This window comes from Nelumbo lutea, chromosome 8 (genome assembly GCF_056320005.1).
Source record: "Nelumbo lutea isolate HS-2025 chromosome 8, American lotus-T2T, whole genome shotgun sequence".
NCBI classification, from domain to species: Eukaryota; Viridiplantae; Streptophyta; class Magnoliopsida; order Proteales; family Nelumbonaceae; genus Nelumbo; species Nelumbo lutea.
In genome coordinates this window covers 58,069,221-58,094,646 of record NC_142691.1, presented here as the reverse complement: position 1 = coordinate 58,094,646, position 25,426 = coordinate 58,069,221, and the positions used below count along the sequence as shown (strand labels likewise).

The following is a 25,426-nucleotide window of genomic DNA, read 5'->3' as shown; positions in this document are numbered from 1 at the left end:
TTTGGTTTAGAAGTGCAAATGAACAAAATAAACTAAGTAGATTTCACTACAAAATTTTCCTTTGAAAATTCCAATGCATATTCTCTCTTTATTTGAGAGAAAACCAATAAATATAAATAAACAAAAAATTTTCTCCATGCATTAACAAGTAAATAGGGACCATGCCATATTTCATAAATAAGGTTGTAGGTGGTCTTTAAATAATGATTTTATGTATTATCATGGTGTGAGTAACCATAATCAGCCAAGTTTCATGGACAAGGTTGTACACAGTTGTCTCCTTACTTATAAAATAGCAATTTTATGGGTTAAGATGGAGTAAAGAACCATAACCAAACAAGTTTCATGGACAAGGCTGTAGATAGTTATCTCCTTTCATGTATTCAAACGTGAGACAAAAAAAGAAAAGAAGGAAATAAATAAAGAAAGAATGGGGTGAAAGGAGTAGGAATAGATATAGTCCTCCTCCTCAAAAAGAAGGCTATAGGAATATCAAAGTGAAGAGGTGTAGGAGAAAAACAAAATTCTTTACCTTCCTCTCCTTTCTTCTATACTCTTCATGTACCAATCTTCTTCTATTTTCACCTTTCACTCATCTCTGGTTACTGGAAATCCTAGAAGCAAAATAGTATTAGCCAACAGAATGGCATTAGCCTTCTCTCCTAGAATGGCTAAAGGAGAGAAAAGAAAACTCTTTTTCTTAGGGTGATATGTGTTCCCCTACTTAAAGTGGCTAGAGGAGGGAAAGTAACTCTCTCTTCCTAAGGTGATGTATTCCCCCACTTAAAGCGTCTAGAGGAGGGAAAATAACTCTTTACCTAAGGTGACATATTGACATGTGTCACCCAATTAAAGTGGTTAGAGGAGGGAAAATAACTCTAATTATGCTAGGACAGGGCGTATTCCTTTTATAAATAAATGGGACACCTTATAAGATTAAGTTAGTTTTATTAATTAATATAAATTTAATTCTTTTAAAACCTGCAACCCCATTAAATGGGCTCTATTACAGGCCCAGTAGATGCTTAATGAATCATCATTAAGGCCCAAATTAATTCAAGGCCTGTTGTTAACTAAAATGGACTGCAGACCCATTTCTTTCTTAAATAAATTACCTCAGCTCACTCACAGGACTGGGCTTAGAAAATCAACTTGGAAAGAAAAGCCCCTTTTTCTTTTTTCAAGCTGTGATTGGGACTTAACAATCTGAAGAAATAATTGGTTAGCCATGAGTGTGGGGTTCCATACCCACACTCAGGCTCTAGTGTGTGTGGTTTCATACCCACACCTAGTTGTTTCTAATTCCTTTTATTAGTAGTTTCTAATTTCTTTTATTATAAGTTTCTAATTTCTTTTAAGTTGGGCCGGCTGGCCTTATTGTTTCTAATTTTTGTTTATTTCCTATTCTTGTAAGGAACCTAAAGTTATAAATAAAGAAGTGCACGGGGTGGCAGATCATTAACCACCGAACCCCTTCTTTCTTTTCTCCTCTCTTCACTCTTCTCTCTCTCTCTCTCTCTCTTTTCTTCTCTTCAAACCTGTATTACTTCTCTAATACAATAAACAGTTCTTCTTCTTCTTTCAAGTTCGTATCAGAACCTTTGATCTAGGGTTTTTCATGTGGATTTAATTCAGCCAACCACATGAGAATTGTTTAGGGCTGAAAGTTCAGAAACATCCTTACTTCGGCCGATTCTTGGAGGTTGCAAGAAGGCTTTAGCAGCTGTCCTAAGATCGGAGAGAGCTTCCTGTAATCAGGAAGAATCAAGCAGGAATTGAGTGATCAAGATCGATTCTTGATCAAGATTGGAGGTGCCGATCAGCTTTTTCTTGGTTCTTTGATCAAGATTCAAGGTTCTTTGATCAGCTTTTTCTTGCTACTGTCCCAAGTAATACTAGACCTTCCTGGGTAATAGATTTAGGTGCTTCGGATCATATGACCAGCATATCTACTCTATTTAGCACCTATTGTTTATCCTCTGGGAGAGAGAGTTTCTATTGCTGATGGCTCTCTTGTACCAATTTCTGGCAAGGGAGGTATCTAAGTTTTGCACGTTCCCAAGCTTAGTGCTAACTTACTTTCAGTTAGTAGTATTACTAAAAGTCAAACTGTTCGGTAAATTTTTTCCCTGATCGGTGTATTTTTCAGGATCTGGAAACGAAGAAGATGATTGGGATTGGCCGTGAGATGAATGGAGTCTACTTGCTGGAACATTCATAGGGGGAGTAGAGTGAAGCAAGGAAATTGTTTGTTTCTCAGTCTTGTAGAAAGATTATGCTTTGGCACAACCGCCTAGGTCATTTATCTTTTGGGTCTTTAAAGAGTCTTTTTCCAAACTTGTTTGAGTCAGTAGAAGTATCTAGGTTAAAATGTGAAAGTTGTGAAATAAAAGAAGCAACCTTCCTTTTGAGATTGTGCATACCGATGTTTGGGGGACCTACCATACTCCCACCATTGGGGGGGGGGGGTACAGATATTTCTTATTATTTGTTGATGACTATACCCATTTTTCATGAGTCTATCTTATGCACTCTCGAGATGAGGTACCCTCTCTGACCCAAGCTTTCCATCAGATGATCCTAACTCAATTTGAAACCAACATCAAGATTCTTAGATCTGATAATGTCAAGAAATACTTTGCAAAACCCTTAACATCCTATCTCCTTGATCATGGGATCATTCATCATAGCTCCTGTCCTCACACACCTCTACAAAACGGGGTTGCTGAGAGAAAAAACATGCATATTTTAGAGGTAGACAGAAGCATCATGCTCAACTCCAATGTTCGCATATGCTTCTAGGGAGATGCAATCCGTACAGCCATATACCTCATTAACAGGGTTCCTTCACGGGTCCTAAACATGCAAACCCCGTTCAATCTTCCATATCCAGATAAGGACCTATTCACTATTCCCCTCAAACTTTTGGGTGTACTTGTTTTGTTCAAATCCTTGGACCTCATCGCTCTAACTTTGATCCCAAAGCCACTAAATGTATTTTCCTTGGGTATGCACAAAATCAAAATGGATACTGCTGTTATGAGCCAGTTTCAAGGAAGTGCTTTGTGTCCATGGATGTCACCTTCTTTGAGGATATGCCCTACTATCATAAGGCTTCTCCTCAGGGGGAGAATAGTGAGGATGGGATTTCAGTTTCAGCTCCAAGAGTTCCTTTACTTGTCCCGGTTACTGGGGGGGGAGTTGCGAAGAAGGTTGTCAAAAATGCAGGGAGTTGAGAGTGTACCGCAAAAAGTGGTGGAGGCAAGATGATTCTCGTACTCAGCAGCAATCCAGGCCAGTTCCAACATCTTCTACAGCTCCAGATCCAGACACTACTATTGCTCCCACTGTTATAGATGTTCAACCTTCACCGACAGATGACCTTGATCTTCCAATTGCTATTCGTAAAGGGATGCATCGTTGCACCTCATCCACTGCCCATTGCATCTCCAAGTTCCTTTCCTATAAGTGTCTCTCAGAAACCTACAGATCTTACTTGGCATCTATTTTTGCTATTCCTATACCCAGAAAAGTGCAAGAATCTCTTTTGATACCTGAATTGAAGGAAGCAATGCAAGTAGAGATGGATGCTCTTGTCAAGAACAACACATGGGAACTAGTTAATCAACCTGAAGGGAAAAAACCTGTTGGATGCAGATGAGTGTTTATTGTGAAATATAATGCTAATGGTACTATAGAGAGGTATAAGATCAGATTGCTTGCAAAGGGATTCAAACAAACTTATGGCATAGATTATATAGAAACCTTTGCACCTGTTGCAAAAATGAACACTACCAGAGTTCCTCTATCCATTGCTGCGAACTTCTCATGGCCAACATTTTAGCTGGATGTTAAGAATGCCTTCCTCAACGGAGACTTGCAAGAGGAAGTATACATGGAGTTACCCCCTGGTTTTATAGTACAGAAGTAGGAAAGAAAGTTTTCTTTTTGAAGGCAGCCTTGCACGGGCTGAAAAAATCCCCAAAAGCTTGGTTTGATAGGTTTAGACTAGCATTGGACAAATTCGGATACATACGGGCTCAGTCAGATCACACTCTCTTCTTTAAGAAGACAGGTCATTCTCTGACTCTACTTGCAGCCTATGTAGATGACATTGTGATAACAAGAAGTGATACTAGTGAAATTGAAACCCCTAAACAACACCTTCACAAGGAATTTGAAGTGAAAGACCTAGGAAAGTTACACTATTTCCTAGGAATTGATGTATGGAGAACTCCTTGAGGACAGGGCTATGTACCAAAGGCTGGTTGGGAAACTTCTTTTTCTCTGTCTAACTCGACCAGATATTTCTTATGCCATCAGTGTTGTTAGTCAATACATGCATTCTCCTAGGACCGCCCATCTCCTTGCAGTAGAAAGGATCCTTGCCTACTTAAAGAGATGTCCAGGGAGAGGTATACTCTTCAAGAATAATGGTCATATGAAAATATAAGTGTATATAGATGCAGATTGGGCTGGATGTGTTGATGATAGGAGGTTCACCTCTGGATATTGTGCATTTGTAGGGGGAAATCTTGTTTCCTAGAGAAGCAAGAAACAAAATATTGTTGCTCGCTCTAGTATAGAAGCAGAATACAGATCCATGGCCAATGGTGTTGCAGAAGTGTTATGGCTGAGATCCTTGCTTAATGAGTTGGAGGTTGATTATGAGAAGCCTCTGATGTTGTATTGTGATAATCAAGCTGCAATTAATATTGCCCACAACCCAATACATCATGATAGGACTAAGCATATCGAGGTTGATAGACATTTTATCCGAGAGCAAGTCGCATCTCAAGAAGTATGCCTTCCTTACATTGCCTCGGACATGCAGTTAGCTGATCTCTTCACCAAAGCAATCACAAAAAGCAAATTGGATATAGATCTACGCAAGTTGGGCATGACAAATATCTACTCCCAACTTGAGGGGGAGTGAAGAAATAGTTGGTTAGCCATGAGTGTGGGGTTCCATACCCACACTCAAGTTCTAGTGTGTGTGGTTTCATACCCACACCTAGTTGTTTATTTCCTGTTCTTGTAAGGAACCTAAATCTATAAATAAAGAAGTGTATGGGGCAGCAGATCATTAACCACCGAACCCCTTCTCTCTCTCTCCCTCTCTCTCTCTCTCTCTCGCTTTTCTTCTCTTTGAACCTATATTACTTCTCTAATACAGTAAACAGTTCTTCTTCTTCTTCTTTCAAGTCAATCCATCATTTAAAACGCCTGTCTATAAAGGATATAACTTGGGAAGCGATCGCAAACTCCTCAACTATAAAGGGCACAATTATAATGGAGTGGAAACCCTCTTCACACAACAGGGTAAAGTTAAACTTTGATGAAAGCTCCTTGGGTAACTCCAGACCCCCAGAAGTGGGGGTGTCTTTAGGAATAAAGATGGTTTGGTCGTGGCAATGTACTTAGGGCCAACTGGGCATAAATTCATTACTGAAATTATGTCTCTCTTTACAAGGGATGAGGCTTCCAAAACAGCTTGGAGTGAAGCAGGTGGAGGTGGAAGGGGACTCAAAATTAGTCATCTCATGGATGTATTGTAACAACCTTGGAGCCAAGATGTATAGGCAAGCTTTAAGGGAAATTGGTAACCTAGCTACAGAAATGGAAGCAAGATTCACATGGGTTAAAGAACTGCAAATGGTCTGGCTGATGTTCTAGCAAAGCCAGGGGTTAATAGAGAACAGTTGTTTAGGGCTAAATTGTAATATCAGATAGACTGTAAGCTGTTGGGAGATGGAATGCTGTCCAACAGGAATTTGTAATATCAAAATAATTTAATTGAATCAAGTAATGAAATCTTTGTTGCTGATAAAAAAACACTAGGAATAGAAAATGTATCACGATTTTTGTAACGTAAGAATTTCCATCCTAGGAAAGAAATTTGGAATGGACCTGTTCCACCTAAAATAATGGCCTTTTGTTGGGAAGTGTTTCTTGGAAAAATGAATACTTGTGATGTGCTCCAAAACTGAAGGCCAAATAAATGCATTTCATCTCATATTTGTATTCTCTGTAAGGCTAGTGGTAAGAACCTTCACAATTTACTAATCTCTTGCCCTTTTGTAAATTGTGTTCGGAGATATTTTTGTCCTCTCTTTGGTTGTTTGTATAGGTTTCCTATCTTTCCCTTCCTCTCCCTACCTTTTCTTTCAAACTAAACACAGCTAAAAGAAATGAGCAAAATAGCAAATGAGTTGAAAGCTACACTCCTATGGGTAAAAAGGTCCGCAAATGGAATGGAAGACACTTTAGTTAAGCAAGGATTTCATAGAGAATATTTTCTGTGCAAAACTGTAAAGGGGGCTGGTATTATGTGAGCAGGCAAAGTTATAATAAGGGAGAGTAAAATGACAATGGGTTGCTGTTTTTTTTTCAAAGAATCAAGAAAAGGTTTCATTAGAAAAGGATTACATCCTAACACCATTGGTTGTCTAGATGACATACCAAACACATTTTTAGAGCATGAAATGAAAAGGAATCCGCATTACAGGCTGTAGATCAAGGAAATTCCAGAAATTTGCAATCAAAAACAGCTTTTGAGACTTAATCAATTACGCATTCTCACTATCAGAAACCCAATGCTCTACACATTCTCCTCCCTCCTTCCTTCTCTCATACCCCTCACAGTCCAACAAAGAAGCCTCATCTTCCTCCTCATCTCCCTATCTTCACCCTCCCAATATCACTCAATCTCATCCAGTCCTTCCTCTTTTCCCCTTTCCTCATCCCACCCCTTAATTTTTTCTAAGTATTCTTCCTTCTTGTTTTTCTTTTCTATTTTCTTTTTTTTTCAAAATTCTCAAATGCAATTTTCGCGAAGCCTTCCCCTCCCCAAAAAGCTAAACCAAGAGATTTTCCTATCTCGACCTCCCTCTCCACCAATTTATTGAGATTTACCTTCCCATTTTGTACTAATTCCTTGACTTCTTGATCCTTGTGAAACTGTTCTGCTCTTTCTCCCTCTCCATTCCTGTCCTCAGTCTTTGAAACTTCTTGTTTTTCTTCCTGTTCTCCTGATCACAGTCTTTCCCTCCACTGATCTCTGAAGAACTACACCACCTGATTCTCCATCAATAAAACCATTACTTTGCAGCAACCTATTCACACTAGAATCAAGCTCAAACCTACTTATTTCACTTCCCTGATGTTCCTTCGTCTGAAGGGGGACCGAAGGCTGGTTGTTACCAGCTCTGCTATGTATTTCTTATCTTATCTTAATTAATGGAAGTAACTTCTCTTTGCTGATCAAAATAAAGCCCCAATCTTCAGTCTCTTCAAATATGTTTAAAAATGGCCCAATCAAAATTCTAGTTTTGTATTTCTAAGAAGTTTTTAAACAAACAAAAAAAAAATCCTTCAAACAGTTCTAAATGAAAAGAATAGAGCATTTTTAAGGTAATTGTAGCCAATTCAATTCAAATCACATGGATCATTAAATTATATGATTTAAATGTCAAGTTGTAAGATTTGACCAATAATTAATAGATTATTTCATTAAAAAATCAGGATTTAATAGTAAGGCTCAACTGAAACCATAGGATTTTAACAGCATTATCATAAAGTAAGAATTATGAATCTTATCATAAATCATAGGGTTATAAATATTAACCTTTCTCAAAATAAATAAATTAGAGGATGAAAGAAAAATATTTAATGACACTTTAGAAACTGCTAAATCAAGTCAAAGCAGCAATTGTTTGAGAGTGAATTTTGAGCAGAAGCTTATACCTTGATTGAGAGGTATTGATACATATCCCAGTACAGTAGAGGTAAAGCACCAGTTTGCCATTCATGGACATGAATGATATCAGGTTCTGTCCCTGTCACCTGCCATTATGTGATAGTCTATTAGAGGTCATAAAGAAGTGGTTCAAAAGGGATAATAATCAAGAGTTGTCAGACTACCTTACAGTTACTAATCTCCTGTCCATTTGTCTCTACAATTTAGGATTTTTTTTTCTTTTGGTTTAGGTGGAACCCACCATCCTACTTGGGAAGCCTATTCTAGACATCTTTCTTCTCTCCAGAAGGAAGAGAGGTAAAACATTATGAAAGCGTATGACAGATGTTTTACTTTGGAGTTTGGACCATATGGGAAGAGTGCAACATGAGGATATTTCAGCATAAAATCCAAATCTAGGAAGCATCAATAGAAACCATCATGGTGAGGGTAGTGAGATGGGTAAAAACCTTGCCCATATTTGCAGATTATTCTACTGATGATATCACGAGTAATTGGCAAACTATAGCTGTAACTTCCACGACTAGGACAAGAAGGATTGCCCAATGGTTGCCCCCTAAAAAAACCAACTCAACTTCAATTGCTGCAGCCTAGGAAATCCTGGAAATTCCAGGATTGGGGATGTATTAGAGGGCATGATAGGACCATAATGGCAATGTTCTCAGGGCCTACTGAGTTCGGTGATTCCACGTTGCTAGAACTCTTGGCAGCATTACAAGGACTTGGTGCCTGTTTGGGAGTGGCTTCTGGTGTTACCATTACATGAGCTAAGAATCCCAGAATGCTGTGGAGCCATGTATTGTAAGAAATCAGAAAGCCGAAAATAGGCTTACATGAGTCAAAAAATCAACTTTCCAATGAAGCTTAGGTAGCTTCTCCGAAGCAGCTAAGACAATGCAGATCAATCAACACAGAAGCCCTCCCAACCAGGCATTTCGCTTGTTTGGAACGGCTTTCATGCAGCGGTTTCTGACTTTGCAAGGTGGGCCCCACATAGAAAGCTTAGAAGCTATGTTTGGTGAAAACCTCAGAAAGCCTTTAAATATGCTTTCATTGAGCTAACAAATCAGCTTTCCAATGAAACTAATGTCAGTATCTTCTTCAAAGCACATCAGTCAACACAGCTCAATGCCTCAGACGTATAAACTTTGGGGTTGAAGAGGACCCCAGGCATAGTTTTCAAGGCGCCAAGGCGAAGCTAGGCGATAGGGGGGGTGACTTGTTGCCTAGGCGATGGATTTTTTTAAGTAAAAACATGTATCCTAGGGTAGTTCCCTAGGTTCCATAATCATATTTTCTTAATAAATATCCATAATTTTCATAAGAAAAGTATAAACTTCATGTTAAAGTATAGAAAATAAAAAAATATAGGGGTTGAACCACTACTTCTGTTATAGGAAAAGAAGAAAAGAAAATGTGTTGATTGGAAAACATTTTATGTTCTTCCTTTCTTATTGGTTCAGGTTTTTAAGTCTTTGAGGGTTCAATACAGCATTTAGCAATGTTTGTGTTGATTAAACCCTAACAAATAAGAAAATAATAAAATAACCTCAAAAACTTAAGAATATAAAGGTTTTTTATAACATGCTATAGAAAACTGCTTGGTGATTAGGTGAGGCGAGCCTCCAAGGGCGCCTTGGAGCCTAGGCGTCAACTTGACAACTATGACCCCAGGGTAGTAATGTATTGGTTAAGAAACAATAATGCAGTTGTTGTCAGGCCTGTATTTAGTTAAATAAATAAAGGAAAAGGTTCTAGTGTAAGTCTGGATTGAAAAGTGAAGGAGAAGAAGAGAAGATGGAGACAAACAGAATAGGGCAAACCAGTCTCTGTCGAGAGAGACACAACTTCCGCCCAATATGTTATTATTATGATTCGGCCTGCCCTTGAGTTCTGTTAGTCTGATAACAGCCAAGAAGAGAGAAGAAAGAAGAAAGAAAGAGAGAGAGAGAAAAGAGGAGAAAATGAGAGAAGAAAATTCTGGTTCGAATAAGAGAAAAATTACCTCTCCTATTTGGCTAACTCTAACACCATCAATTTCCTAAAAGTCTTTGCATCATTAGTACTTGTTGAGCAAAAGAAGAAGAAGAAGAAGAAGGAGAAGAGAAGAGGTTGCAGACTTAAGGCCTCAAAAGAACTGCTTCATGTGAGTGAAGCATTTGTATTTATACTATACTGGCCATACAACACAAGAGGTCTACAAAATTACAAAAATACCCCTGCGGGCACTAAACTTGTGTATAGTACATACAATACATCTGTCAACTCTCCCCCTCAAGTTGGGGCATAAATATCAATCATGCCCAACTTGTCACAGAGATTTTGGTGTCTGGAATGGTTTAGCCCTTTCGTAAAGATGTCTTCTAGTTGGTCTTCAGAGCTGATGTATGGAGTGCATACTTTGAGATCCAGCCCAATCTGCATCTGTGTAAATTTCAACTCTCAAATGTCCATGTTTCTGGAATAATAAGCCAGCACCTGGGAACTTCTTAAGATACCGCAGTATTCTCTCCGCTACTTCAAGATGAGTGGACCTAGGTGCATGCATGAACTGGTTGAGGACAACAACAACATATGCTATGTCTGGACGAGTCATAGAGAGGTACAACAATCTCCCTACAAGCCTCTGAAATTGCTTCACATCCTTAAGAGGTTCACCTTGGCTGTCACTTAACTTATGGTTGGGGTCAATGGGAGAGTCAGCTAGCTTAACCCCGATCTTTCCAGTGTCCTTAAGCAAGTCTAGGACATATTTCCTTTAGGAGATGAAGATACCCTTTTTTGATCGGGCAACATCAATTCCAATGAAGTATTTGGCAGGTCCTAGATCTTTCACTTCGAACTGAATGGCAAGGAGGAAGCCCTTCAAATTTTGAATTTCATCCTTCCAGTCACTAGTAACAATTATGTCATCCACATATACTATTAGGGCAGCCATTTTACCTTCTCCCCTTTTTACAAAGTGTGTGATCTGACTGACATTGCTTGTATCCCCTCTGCTGAACTGCAGTATAAACCTACTGAACCAAGCTCTTGGTGATTGCTTCAGCCCATATAAAGACTTCTTTCACTTGCACACTTTCTGTTCATTTCCTTGAGCTAGAAAACCGGGGGATTGGACCAAAAGTACTCTAATAGAGTTCATTTTGGCAACAGGGGCAAAGGTTTCTGCATAATCAACTCCATATACTTGAGTAAAACCCTTTGCCACTAAACGAGCTTTATACCTCTCCACGGTTCCATCAGCCCCATGCTTAACAGTGTACACCCATTTACATCCAACTAGATCCTTTCCCTTAGGGAGATCAACAAATTCCCACGTGTCATTCTTGTGAAGAGCATCGATTTCTTCCTTCATGGCATTTGTCCATTCTAGTACTGAGAGGACTTCTGCCACATTCTTGGGAATAGGGATACAGTCAATGGAGGTAAGGAAGGCACGAAATGAAGGTGAGATGTTCTCATAGGAAACAAAGTTGGAAATGGAGTGTTTATTGGTTCACGACCTAACACCTTTCCTGTGGGCAATAGGAAGGTCAAGATCATTAGTAACAGGGAGGTCAGGACCATCATTGGGAGTCAAGTTACCTGAGTGAGTATGATCTTCCCCCGAGGAATTTGATGGCACTTGAGGTACAACTTCTAGATTCTCCACAGCTCTTAAACTTGGTTGGCCTTTACGACAACGAGAAAAAACACGGAAGGGTGGAGGATCAGAAGGAGAAAGGGAAGGAGGAGAAGGATTAGGAAGAGGAGGAAGTTGAACCAGTTTCTCCTCATGTCTACACTCCCCCTGAGGATAAACAGGAAATAAGGGCTCATCTTCAAATAAGGTAACATCCATGGAGACACAGAATCTCCGAGAAACAGGATCAAAGCAACGATACCCTTTCTGAGAGAATGAGTAGCCAAGAAATATGCATGGGAAAGCACGAGAGTCTGATTTCCCTCGGGAGGGAGATAGGTTTTGGACAAAACACTGACAACCGAAAACACGAGGGATAGAAAGAAGAGGGGCCTTAGGAAAGAGAAGCTGATGTGGGGCTTTGTACTCTAACCAACGAGAGGGCATTCAGTTAATGAGGTTGAAAGAATGGTAGGATCCATCTAATGGACTCCAAAAAAGGTGCGAAATAGGTGGGCAAATTTCAAAAATTTTCCTACCTTCTCCTAACTGGGAATCATATTCCCTAAATTTAGAATACAATATTCAAGGATTCTACTTGAACCATAATCAAACCAGATCTGAATCAAAAGGGAACAAGAAGGATTATACCTGATCCGGAGAAACAATATCTCCCAAAGTTGGTGTTCACGCCCAAAGAAGATACCAAGATCCGCTCAAGCTGAAGATGACACAACAGTGGATGGAACGGAACCAACAGGGTGCGTCCTACACACTGGATCCTTCGCAAGAACCCACTAGAAACTCTGAACACTGAATCCTTTTCAGTCTTTTCTGCAAGACTGGTGTCAAGAACTGATTTCTTGACTTCTTTCTCCTACAAATATCGAATTTTGCAAGAGGGGTTGGCGGCGGCTGGAGGATGACTCCTGGGACGAAGATGGCTGAACAACTTTTCTTCTCTCTGGAGTTTTTGAGATCTAATCTCTGTATGCAGAAGACTTTCTTCTCTCTTGGAAAAACTTGGTTCGAAATCTAGTATTTTCGAATTCTTTTTCTCCTCCTTTCTTCTTGATCAAGAAAACCTCCTAATTATGAGTTATCCCAATCCAAATCAATATTTGGATAGGGGATAATCTTAATCCTATCTATAGATTAAGTTAGTTACTCCTGATCTTATCAGGGGGTTACCATATTCAAATCTAATTTGAATTTGGTCTCCCAGAGTGGATAAGGTCAAAAGCACAATCCTTTTACAAACATCAATCTCAAATTCGCCCCTTAGATGGGTGATCATATCAGCCCATCTCGTAATGGGCTTTTGGCCCATTAACTGTTTAGTGTTTAACTAGTTTCCAATCTGCTGCCCAGTTGGGCTTCTTTGTATGGCATGGGACCCAAGCATTGATTCACACACCAGCCACATGGGTTCGGCCCAACCTTTATTACAAGGCCCAGCCGAATTCACTGAAAAACTCAATGACCCCTTGAGCCTATCACATGGACCCTATGGGCCCAACACTTACATTAAGTGGTCTCTGGGCCAAGCCATCTTATAAAAACCCAGGGACTGTGGGCAGGTGCAAAATTAGCCCATCAAGTATTATCCTAAATGGTCTTACACTTAACCTCTCAGCCCTTAATGATCAAGCACTGCCCGACAAGAGAAGACCTCTCCCTTGGTTAAAAGGAACAGTGCCGCACTCTCTACTCACATGGATCCCGGGAATTAAAACCTTTTGCAAACCTTTCGAAACCGTACATATACATTTATATATATATTAATTTTGCAAAACAAAATTCCAACGATTGAAATCAACTGCCGGCAGTTTGGTTTCCATCAGAGAGAGTGCATTCCCGATCATTACCATTGTCCAACAAAGGGGCTGATCCTGTCACTACGATCACTCACTCAGATGAATTCTCAGACTGCCCCAACATGTCTAGGTTTTGACCCCCACTAAGGATCTCATTGATTGACATATCAAAGACAGCCCGATCCGACACCTAGTGAAGTGTCATAATCGAGTCCAGGGGTCAGGTGTAACTTTCCAGTTTTGCCCATCTGTCTCCAAAGTCTAGGGCAATACTGGAGATCTGGTCCGGTTCAAGGATTCAAGCAATCCCATACTGCATGTGCCTTGGGTCTTACCCTGGTAGCCGAGACAAGCCATCCCAACATTTGGTGGCACATCAGTATCAGCCTTGGTAGGATAAACCTCCCCAGACTTATCCAATGGCTGTGAACATTTAAAACTAACACGAGTCTCTATAAGTGTCCAGTTTTAGGGTCTTACACAGAAATATACCAAACAACATGAATCAAACATGTACTTTATTTATTTACACTAAATGTCAAAAGTACATCAAATTGGATTGAAGCTAAGGGCATACAAAACTGTCTAACAACTCCCACTTGCACTTAGGTCCAATTCGGTACAAGCCGGAGTCCCATACTTTCCACGTGTTTCTCAAACACCTTCTGTGTTAATGGCTTAGTCAATGGGTCTGCCACATTGTCCGCTGATGCTACCTTCTGAATAAGGACGTCCCCTCTACCAACGATCTCACGCAGTACATGGTACTTCCTCTCAATGTGCTTTGACTTCGAGTGAGCTCGAGGCTCTTTAGCCTGGGCGATCGCTCCATTGTTGTCACACAACAACGGGATGGGTGATGTGCTGGACGAAATCACTCTCAATTCATGTATGAATTTCTTCATCCACATGGCTTCCTTGGCAGCTTCACTTGCGGCAATGTACTCGACCTCAGTTGTGGAGTCTGTAGTGGACCCCTGTTTGCTGCTTTTCCAGCAAACAACACACGATCCTATCGTGAAAACATACCCAGATGTAGACTTTCTATAATCTGGATCCGATTGGAAATCGGCATCGGTATACCCTAGAACTTGTAGTGAACTACCATCGAATACTAGACAAAACTCTTTTGTCCTTCGAAGGTATTTAAGTATGTTCTTCACAGCAGTCCAATGCTCCTGCCCTGGGTTGGCCTGGAATCTGCTTACCACACTCACCGCCTGAGCTATGTCCGGGCGAGTGCACAGCATGGCATACATGATGCTCCCTACGGCTGAGGGATAGGGAGCGTCTCTCATGCCCTCAATCTCCTCAGAAGTCTTGGTAGACATCTTCTTGGAGAGAGTGACTCTATGCCTGAAAGGAACATTTCCTTTCTTGGAGTTCTCCATGTTGTATCTTTTGACAATTTTGTCAATGTAAGCAGCCTGGGATAATCCAATTATCCGCTTCGATCTATCTCTATAGAGTCGAAGACCCAGTATATATAAAGCTTCTCTAAGATCTTTCATGGAGAACTACTATGATAGCCATACCTTGACCGAAGTCAACATTCCTACATCATTCCCAATGAGTAGGATATCGTCCACGTACAACACCAAAAGGGTGATCTTATCCCCACTGGATTTCCTGTAAACACAGGGCTCATCCGAATTCTGCACAAAGTCAAACGTTTTGATAGCAGAATCGAAACGGATATTCCAACTCCTATAAGCCTGCTTAAGTCCATATATGGATCAATTAAGTTTACATACCATGTGTTCCTGACCAGCAGCAATGAAGCATTGCGGCTGCTGCATGTAAATATCTTCATTAAGATCTCCATTCAGGAACGCGGTTTTGACATCCATCTGCTAAATCTCGTAGTCATGGTATGCTGCTACAGCTAGCAGGATCCTAATGGATTTGAGCATGGCCACCGGCGAAAAGGTTTCCTCATAATCGATACCTTCTTTCTGAGTGTACCCTTTCACCACCAAATGAGCTTTGTAGGTCTCAATCCTGCCATCGGGGCCTTTCTTCCTCTTGTAGATCCATTTGCAACCAATTGCTTTTACCCCGGAGGGCGGATCCACTAGATGTAATCGGTTTCTAAGATCTCCTTCAAGTGTCTTACACTTGGCTTCCTTCCGGTCCATAGTTCATATGGAGTCTTTGGAACCGATTTGGTTGGAACCCGATTCAGTACGTAGATAGCAGTCTCTAATGCATATCCCCAAAAGAATGTGGGTAATTCTGAGTGGATGAGAAGTGACCGGACCATGTCCAACAAGGTCAAATTCCTCCTCTCTGAAACACCGTTGAGTTGAGGTGTGGCAAGATGAGCTAATTGTGACACTATCCCGTTGACCTTTAAGTAGTCCCTGAATTCGTTAGAGAAATACTCGCCACCTCGATCTGATCGAAGGGCCTTAATTTCTCTCCCTAACTGTTTCTCGACTTTCTGTCTGAATTCTTTGAACTTTTCAAATGACTCAGACTTGTGTCTCATTAGGTACACGTAACCATATCGTGAAAAATCATCTGTAAAAGTGATGAAATACACGTGTTGATTTCGTGTCCTAACACTCAGGGGACCACATACATCAGTATGTATTAGGTCAAGTGTGCCTGTAGATCTTTCAGGCTTACCGTCAAATGGCCGCTTAGTCACCTTACCTTGAAGACAAGGCTCACAATTGGGAAGATCTTCTATAGTTAGAAAATCCAAAGGACCATCCTTCACCAGCCTTGTGATTCGGTCAACACCGATGTGGCCAAGTCGGTAATGCCAGAGGCACGTGGGATTTACTGTATCACGATTTCTTTTCTTGGGATTTTCGACCGACGTAGTTTCGATTAAGTTAGTTTCCAGATAATGATGTAGAACATAGAGACCGTTCTCCAGTTCCCCGCATGCAATGAATTTGTTATTCCGTTTAACAGTAATCACATTACTAAAATAAACAGTATATCCATCAGCACACAGTTTTGAAACAGAAATTAAATTTCTTCTCAAGTTCTGTACATAAAGACAATCTTTAAGTACAAACACTCATTCTCTAAAAACTAATTCTACGGTTCCTATTGCCGCAGCTGCAACACTTGCAGTTGTTCCCAAAGTAGTGTCACTTCGCCTTCACTCAATCTTCTGCTAACTTTGAACCCCTACAATGAGTTACACGCATGAGTTGAAGCCCCAGAATCAACACACCAAGACACAAAAATAACTAACATATTAGTTTCTATGACACAAGTTTCGACGTTACCTTTCTTAGATTCCAGGTAGGTAGGACAGTTCCTCTTCCAGTGACCATCTGCTTGCAGAAGCGACAGACATCAGATGCCTTGTTCTTCTTCTGCTTCTTGGGTTTGGCAGCTTTCTTCTGGGGCTTCTTTGCCTTTCTCTTTTTCTTGCCCGATTTGTTAGCTTCAGCAAGCATAACCACAGGCTCATCCTTATTTAGTAGATCCTCGGCCCTCTGCAACATATTGTTGAGTTCTTGGACGCTGACATTCAGCTTATTCATGTTGTAGTTGATTGTAAACGCATTGAAGGAAGAGGGCAAAGAATTCAGGATGGCATCCACTTGCGTGCCAAGATCTAGCCCGGATCCAAGGATTTTGAGTTCGTTAATGTAACCCATCATTTGAAGACAATGGTCATGAACTCTCTGCCCCTTGGACATCTACACGGTCATGAACAGTTTCAGGACCTTCTATCGAGTAGAACGGTTCTGCTCTTCATACATTGTCTTTAGACTGTCCAATATGTCCTTGGCTAATTCGATCTGATCGAACTGCCTCTGTATTGAGTTGTCTAGTGAGGCAATGACAAAGCAGCGGGCAAGGGAGTTCATATCCTCCCAATCTTGGTAGTCCCTCCTACGGGCCTTAGAAGCCCTATCACCCGGACACTTCGGGGCAGGATTTTTCACCACCTTATCTAACTTTTCAGAAGTTAGGACCAGCATAAGATTTTTGTACCAGTCGGCATAGTTTGGGCCCTTAAGCTTGTTATCATTTAGAAGCTTTGCGAATTGACCGTTTGCCATTTTCTGATAAAACAGCAAAATCGTTAGTCCACAACTTTAGTTTGATTCAAGTTACCTACATAGATATGGCTTTCAATCTATGTTCCATTCCCATTTATTCATCTCTGAGATTTCATTCATTTCTCAGTGACGGAAACGACGGAGTGTCTCTGAAAATGTGGGAAATCACATGGGGTGCGTGAAGCCAACTGTTTCAGCTGCATAACTCCACCACCTTTTTGTGACGGATCATATGCACTCATCAGATGAGTTTCCCTTTGGCCTCTGTCAGACAAGGTTCAGAGCCGTTTTCAGGTAAACCTTTCTGTCCAGTGAGTGCACACCCATCATATTTAGGTTACGCCAAGGTACCGTGAGAGAGTTCACATTTTCTGGTGAAGTGAAGGGTTGAGAGATCCATCACATGGACGCCCAAAGATTGCGGAATAAGGGGCGAATTTAAAAAATTTCTCTCCCTTCAACTGGGAATCACATTCCCTATTTAGAAAATCATATTTTCAAGGATAAATCTTGAACCTTAAACTGAACCAGATCTGAACCAAAAGGAATGGGAGAGATTGATACCTCATACGGAGAAGCAATATCTCCCAACGAAGGTGTTCACGCCCAAGGAATGATCCAAAGACTGCTCCCACTGAAGATGGCGCAGTGCAGGATGGAGCAGAATCAGTAGTGTTCTTCCCCAAGAACTCTGTCCTTCGCAAGAAACAGCAGGATGGAACGTGAGCACAGCTCCCTTTTCAATCCTTTCTCAAAGAATTGATGTCAAGATCCAATCTTGACTTCTCCCACAGCTGGAGATCGAACTGGCAAACAGGGCGGTAAGAGCAGGGAGGTGGCAAGAGAGTATTCGCAGGGTGCAGAATTCTCTCTTCTTGATTTCAGCACTAAAGAGGATCTGATATGTTTCTTAGTCTCTCTCAAAGCTGCCGCCCCCTCCTTCCTTTTGTTAACTTGAAAAGATCAGCTCCTAATCCCATTAGGAGGTGCTTATCCAAATCATATTTGGATCAGCCTTCTCTTCTAATGATAAGGATAAACCCTTATCTTATCTGCAGATTAGATTAGCTTTATCCTAATCTTATTAGGAGGTTTCTAGATCTGAATCACATTCAGATCTGGACTCTCTGAGTGGATAGGGTCAAGACCCTATCCTATCTGCTAATCTATCTCAGAATTCGCCCCATAATTAACTAATTAAATAGCCCAGTTCGAAATGGGCTTTAGGCCCATTAAGCTTATGTGCTCACTTAACCTTCCTAACTGCTGCCCAGTTGGGCTTCCTTGTATGGCGTGGGACCCAAGCATTGATCTACACATCAGCCAAATGGGTTCAGCCCAGCCTTTGTTACAAGGCCTGGTCGAATACACTGTTAAAGACAGTGCACCCCCTGAAACCCATCAAATGGGCTCTATGGACCCAACACTTACCCTAAGTGGTCCCTGGGCCAAGCCACCTTGTAACACCCAGGGACTGTGGGCAGATGCAAGATTAGCCCATCAGGTATTATCCTCAATGGTCTTACACTTAACCTCTCAGCCCATAATGATCTTACACTGCCCGACAAGAGAGGACCTCTCCCTCGGCTGCAAAGAACAGTGTTGCACTCTCCACTTATATGGATCCCGGGAATTAAAACCTTTTGCAAACATTTTAGAAACCATAATGTATATACTTTTATATCTCATATAAAATATACTTTGCAAAAACAAATTTCAACGGTTGAAATCGGCTGCCGGCAGTCTTGGTTTCCAACAGTGAGAGTGCATCCCCAATCATTACCATTGTCCGACAAAGGGGCTGATCCTGTCACTATAATCACCCACTCAGATGAATTCTCGGATTGTCCCAACATACCCAGGTTTTGACCCCCGCTAAGGATCTCACTGATTGGTACATCAAAGACAGCCCGATCCGACACCTAGTGTAGTATCATAATCGAGTCTAGGGGTCGGGTGTAACTTTCCAGTTTTGCCCATCAATCTCCAAGGTCCAGGGCAATACTGGAAATCTGGTCCAGTTCAAATATTCAATTAATCCCACACTGTATGTGCCTAGGGTCTCACCCCGGTAGCTGAGACAAGGCACCCCAACCGACTTGGTGGCACCACAGTGTCAGCCTTGTCAGGATAGGTCTCCCCAGACCGACCCACTGGCTATGAACATTCAAAACTAACACGAGTCTCAATAAGTGTCCAGTTTAAGGGTAATACACAGAAACATACCAAGGGAACATGAATCAAATATGTACTTTTAATCATTTACAATAAACTCATAAAGTACATCAATTTTGATTGAAGCTAAGGGCATACAAAACTGTCTAACATGAAGCCCCTCCCACATCGGTCTATGACGCCCCTATCATCTTATGAAACACTCTAACAGATCGAACAGCAAATGGATAGCCCAATTTTATGGTGTGTTTCCTCATTACTGATGGACCCATCATTGTGCTAATGACGGAAGGCCTTTAGAGAGTCCATCATATGGATCTCCCTATCACATGCATTCATATTTGTTGGAAGGAACAAAATTACGCCTTAGTTCTAATTTAGGTCAAACCAAAGTGGCTCCCACTGACTTTCATAAAGTTAGATTTTTTGTGGGCCTTAATCGGCTAGGGGTTCCGTACGCATCCCTTTTCGGGGTTGTGGGGCCCACCAAGAAAGGAAGGGTCATCCAGTGACCTTAAGGGACACCATGGCAATGATGTGCATTCAGCCATTGTGTGCGCAAGAGCCACTAACGAATTAACATGGGCCAAGTGCTCATGGCCCATGGTCACAGCACAGCAAACATCCAATCATCACATGAAAAATGAGGAATTGATCCAATCAATCAACTGCTGTAAAGCCCATTAAACGGCCCATATTAAATCCATAACATTAACAATTAATGTCTACTAGGTGCATGGGCTGAATCGCAGTTAGCAATTCGGCCCATACAGCTTTTCTCACAAGTGTGGGCTTTTGTAGTTTTAACATTTTAAAACTGGGCTTTATAGGTGGGCCGAATTAATCCCTGTAATTGAACATCAGATTTGGAACGAAAGTGTGAGAAAATGGACTAAAAACAGTCCCTTTCGAACCCCCAGATTCGGTCCAAACAGTTTTGGTCCAATCTAGTCCGAAATGTTCCGAAACTGATTTTCAATTCAAGAATTAATTCATGAAAGATCTGAAATTAATAATTTTGATTTTTAAACAAACACAAATCAACTATGGACTGTTCGCACCACCTGCAAAACAGAGGTTAATCACTAGGGTTGCAGTTTCACAAACTGCAAATCGCAGAGAACGATTTCTCCATCTGCAAATCTCCAGCGCAGCCTTCTTCTTCCTTCTTTAATCAAGAAAATAAAATAAAAAAAAACGAAAATCCTATTTCTATTAATTAATTACATTCTTGATCAAATCCTATACATTCAGTCTAGAAAAAATAAAAATAAAAAAAAAATTATTTACAGACCGAATTAAATAGAAAGGAAAAGGGGTGCGCAGACCATCTGCGCCAAATCTGCACTGCGATCTCCAGATTCGAACAGTCCATTGAATCAAAATAAATAAAGAACAATTCTAAATAAAATTTGGATTTAACAGAAATTAATTTCAGATCAATTGCCCTTAACAAGAAACAATTTCTTGAAATAAAAAGAAAACAAACTGCGCAAATCTTGGTAGAACATCTTCTATCCATTTGCGCATGTTCAGATCTGATTTTCTTTTGATTCAAGATTTGAACCTGTGGCTCTGATACCACTAAAAGAATGATAGGATCCATCTAATGGACGCCAAAAAAGGTGCGGAACGGGTGGGCGAATTTCAAAAATTTTCCTACCTTCTCCCAACTGGGAATCATATTCCCTAAATTTAGAATACAATATTCAAGGATTCTACTTGAACCATAATCAAACCAGATCTGAACCAAAAGGGAACAAGAAGGATTATACCTGATCTGGAGAAACAATATCTCCCAAAGTTGGTGTTCACGCCCAAAGAAGATACCAATATCCACTCCTGCTGAAAATGACACAGCTGTGGATGGAACGGAACCAACAGGGTGCGTCCTACACACTGGATCCTTCGCAAGAACCCACTAGAAACTCTGAACACTGAATCCTTTTCAATCTTTTCTGCAAGACTGATGTCAAGAACTGATTTCTTGACTTCTTTCTCCTACAAAGATCGAACCTTGCAAGAGGGGTTGGTGGCGGCTGGAGGATAACTCCTGGGACGAAGATGGCTGAACAACTTTTCTTCTCTCTGGAGTTTTTGAGATCTAATCTCTGTATGCAGAAGACTTTCTTCTCTCTTGGAAAAACTTGGTTCGAAATCTGGTATTTTCGAATTCTTTTTCACCTCCTTTCTTCTTGATCAAGAAAACCTCCTAATTACGAGTTATCCCAATCCAAATCAATATTTGGATAGGGGATAATCTTAATCCTATCTGTAGATTAAGTTAGTTTACTCCTGATCTTATCAGGAGGTTGCCAGATTCAAATCTAATTTGAATTTGGTCTCCCAGAGTGGATAAGGTCAAAAGCCCAATCCTTTTACAAACATCAATCTCAGATTCGCCCCTTAGATGGGTGATAATATCAGCCCAGCTCGTAATGGGCTTTTGGCCCATTAAGTGTTCATTGTTTAACTAGTTTCCAATCTGCTGCCCAGTTGGGCTTCTTTGTATGGCGTGGGACCCAAGCATTGATCCACACACCAGCCACATGGGTTCGGCCCAACCGAATTCACTGAAAAACTCAGTGACCCCTTGAGCCCATCACAGGGACCCTATGGGCCCAACACTTACATTAAGTGGTCCCTGGGCCAAGCCATCTTATAAAAACCCAGGGACAGTGGGCAGGTGCAAGATTAGCCCATCAGGTATTATCCTAAATGGTCTTACACTTAACCTCTCAGCCCTTAATGATCAAGCACTGCCCGACAAGAGAAGACCTCTCCCTCGGCTGCAAGGAACAGTGCCACACTCTCTGCTCACATGGATTCCGGGAATTAAAACATTTTGCAAACCTTTTGAAACCATACATATACATATATATATATATATATATATATATATATTAATTTTGCAAAACAAAATTCCAACGATTGAAATCAACTGCCGGCAGTTCGGTTTCCATCAAAGAGAGTGCATTCCCTATCATTACCATTGTCCGACAAAGGGGCTGATCCTGTCACTATGATCACTCACTCAGATGAATTCTCAGACTGCCCCAACATGTCCAGGTTTTGACCCCCGCTAAGGATCTCATTGATTGACATATCAAAGACAACCCGATCCGTCACCTAGTGAAGTGTCATAATCGAGTCCAGGGGTCAAGTGTAACTTTCTAGTTTTGCCCATCTATCTCCAAGGTCTAGGGCAATACTGAAAATTTGGTCCGGTTCAAGGATTCAAGCAATCACATACTGCATGTGCCTTGGGTCTTACCCTGGTGGCACATCAGTACCAGCCTTGGTGGATAAACCTCCCCAGACTTATCCAATGGCTGTGAACATTTAAAACTAACACGAGTCTCTATAAGTGTCCAGTTTTAGGGTCTTACACAGAAATATACCAAACAACCTGAATCAAACATGTACTTTATTTATTTACACTAAATGTCAAAAGTACATCAAATTGGATTGAAGCTAAGGGCATACAAAACTGTCTAACAGAGGTATGTAGAACAAATGACAACCTCAAGCCAAAATCATTTGGGAACATTCATGTGGAGTAGTAGACCCCGTGCCACTTCAAGGAGGTGTCGGTTCTTCCGTTCAGCCACACCATTTTGTTGTGGTGTGCGGGCACAAGAGCTCCGATGAAGTGAGAAATGTGAAGCAAAGAACTCGGTGAGGTCACTATTAAAAAACTATTTTGCATTGTCTGACTGAAATATTTGAATCTCAATCTGAAATTGGGTGAAGACCATCCGCTGAAAATCTTGGATAATTTTTTGTACTTCCTCACGGGTTCACATTGGATATACCCAAGTGTATCTGGAATAATCGTCAATGAAGGTAATGAAGTACTTGTAGCCACTCTCAGAAGGTAAAGTAACAGAGCCCCACACATCAGAATGCACAATGTGAAAAAGAAACTCAGATTTACTATTTCTTTGAGGAAATTGAGTTCTACAATGCTTGCTTAGCTGACACGTTTGACAAGAAAAATTAGAAATAGACACTGACTTACACAGTTCTGGGAAAACAACTTTCAATGACTCAAAGGACAAATGACCCAGACGACAATGCCACAAATATATTTTACTCTTTCTGAACTGACTCAGGCTCTGTAACATGAAGGCCAGCTGTATTCTCTAGAATGTAGAGTCCATCAACCATACATCCCCTACCAATCGTCCTCCTTGAGGCCAGATCCTGAATCACACAATAGGAAGGGAAAAAAGTCACAGAACAGTTTAAGGAATTTGTAACACTACTGACTGAGAACAAATTCATAGGGAATTTTGGAACCTGAAGAACATCAGAAAGAGTAAGGCCGAGGGGAAGAGAGAGAGTTCCTTGACCAGCTATGGAAGTGTATGATCCATCAGCTAGTCTCACTTTATCTCTTCCAGAAAGAGGGTGATAAGTTTGAAAGTAAGAGAACATACCAGTCATGTGTTTTGACGCTCCAAAATCAATGATCCATGAAGAGTCAAGGTTGTGAGAATTTGACGCTCCAGAATCAATGATCCATGAAGAGTCAAGGTTGTGAGAAGCAACATGGAAGGTTGTGGCAAGATTACCTGATGTGGATGCAGAAGAGGTGGTGGGAGGAGCATCCTCCTGGCGAATTGCTCTACCATAAAGCTCCAAATGGTCACGGAAGGAGTTTACAATATCCTCCCTTGGGTCAGATCCAGAGTAGCTATGTTGGTCATGTGGTGTTTTGAGTCACAGTAGAAGTGGAGGGCTGATTCTCCTGAGTAACCATGTTGGCCATGTGGTGTTTCTTGGTACCTTGTTGCCTGGGCCTTCTAATTACATTTGAGCCTTGCTTCTTACATAGATCCTGAGCCCACTTTGGTTTCCCATGGAGATCCCAACAAGTATATTTGGTGTGTCGGGGCTTCTAACAATTAGTGCACCACAATTTTTCCTTATCTTCTGCTTTATTCTAGAGATCCCCTCTCTTGGAAGAAAGTCCACCACTAGTAGAGGTACCCCCCTTTGCAGCCAACACAATTGCATCCCCTCCAGTGTTGTTCATCAAGTTTCTCCTGCTCTCTTCAGACTGGACAAGAGCACAGGCCTCCTGAATTGAAGGAAGATCCTTAGAACTTAGAATTTGTACTCTGATGGATTCATAGATAGGATCGAGACCATGTAAAAAAGCAAACACTCTTTGTTGTGAAACAAGTTTTTTATACAATTTTGCATCTTCATCACACTTCCAATCAATATTCTGGTAATGGTCCAACTCCTTCCAAACAGTGGTCAAGTCAGAGTAATAAACTGATAAACTTCTCTCCCCCTGTTGACAAGTAGATGAGGTTGCTTGCAGTTGATAAATCTTGGCATAGTGTCGAAGTTCAGAATATGTGGATTTCTCCTGATCCCATCTATCATGTTCTACATTTCCAGAAGGTGGTTCTTTGATTCTTCCATTTATGTAGCCTATTTTTCCCCTTGCAGTTATGTATAACTTGATCCCTCTTGACCACTCTAGGTAATTTAACCCATCAAGAGGAACAGCCATAGGGAAGGATAGGTCACTGCTCCCACTCATTCCATTCAGCATTGTGGAGATTCCGGATGTAGCTGAATCTTCACTATTCATGGTTCTAGGTTTAGAAGTATACAAAACCAAAGGCACACTGCCTTACAGAGCTGCTACAGTCCACAACTAGGCACTTGTTGATTTTCGGTTTCACAGAGAACCAAGCACAAACGCTGCAGCTGCAGTACTAGGTTGTATGACCTACACTTTGTAGGAGTCCACAAAACAATATACGAACACTGCACTTGCAGTGTAACCAAGTCTGAATGACCTACAGTTTTACAACTTTCACGAAGCTCTCTCAGTAGGAACAGCAATACAAATGGTGGTTCACCACACCTAATCGGCTGATATCCACTTTCCAGGGCAGCCGAACAGTCACTTAGGGGTTAGGGTTCATCAACAGTCCCTTAGAGAGCTTAATAGAGCAACACACAATCGGAAGAGGGGAAAAAAACAGCCGAA

At 41.0% G+C, this 25,426-nt stretch overlaps 1 protein-coding gene across 2 annotated transcripts in view; it reads right to left on the bottom strand.

Moving 5' to 3' along the window:
* LOC148844385 (uncharacterized) overlaps positions 1-25,426 on the bottom strand; it is a 146,794-nt gene that overhangs the window by 102,912 nt on the left and 18,456 nt on the right. For both annotated transcript variants that reach the window (XM_088959994.1, XM_088959995.1), the window contains exon 4: positions 7,747-7,845. In XM_088959994.1, coding sequence (XP_088816120.1) covers positions 7,747-7,845 — 99 coding nt within the window. The remainder of the gene's footprint in view (positions 1-7,746; positions 7,846-25,426) is intronic.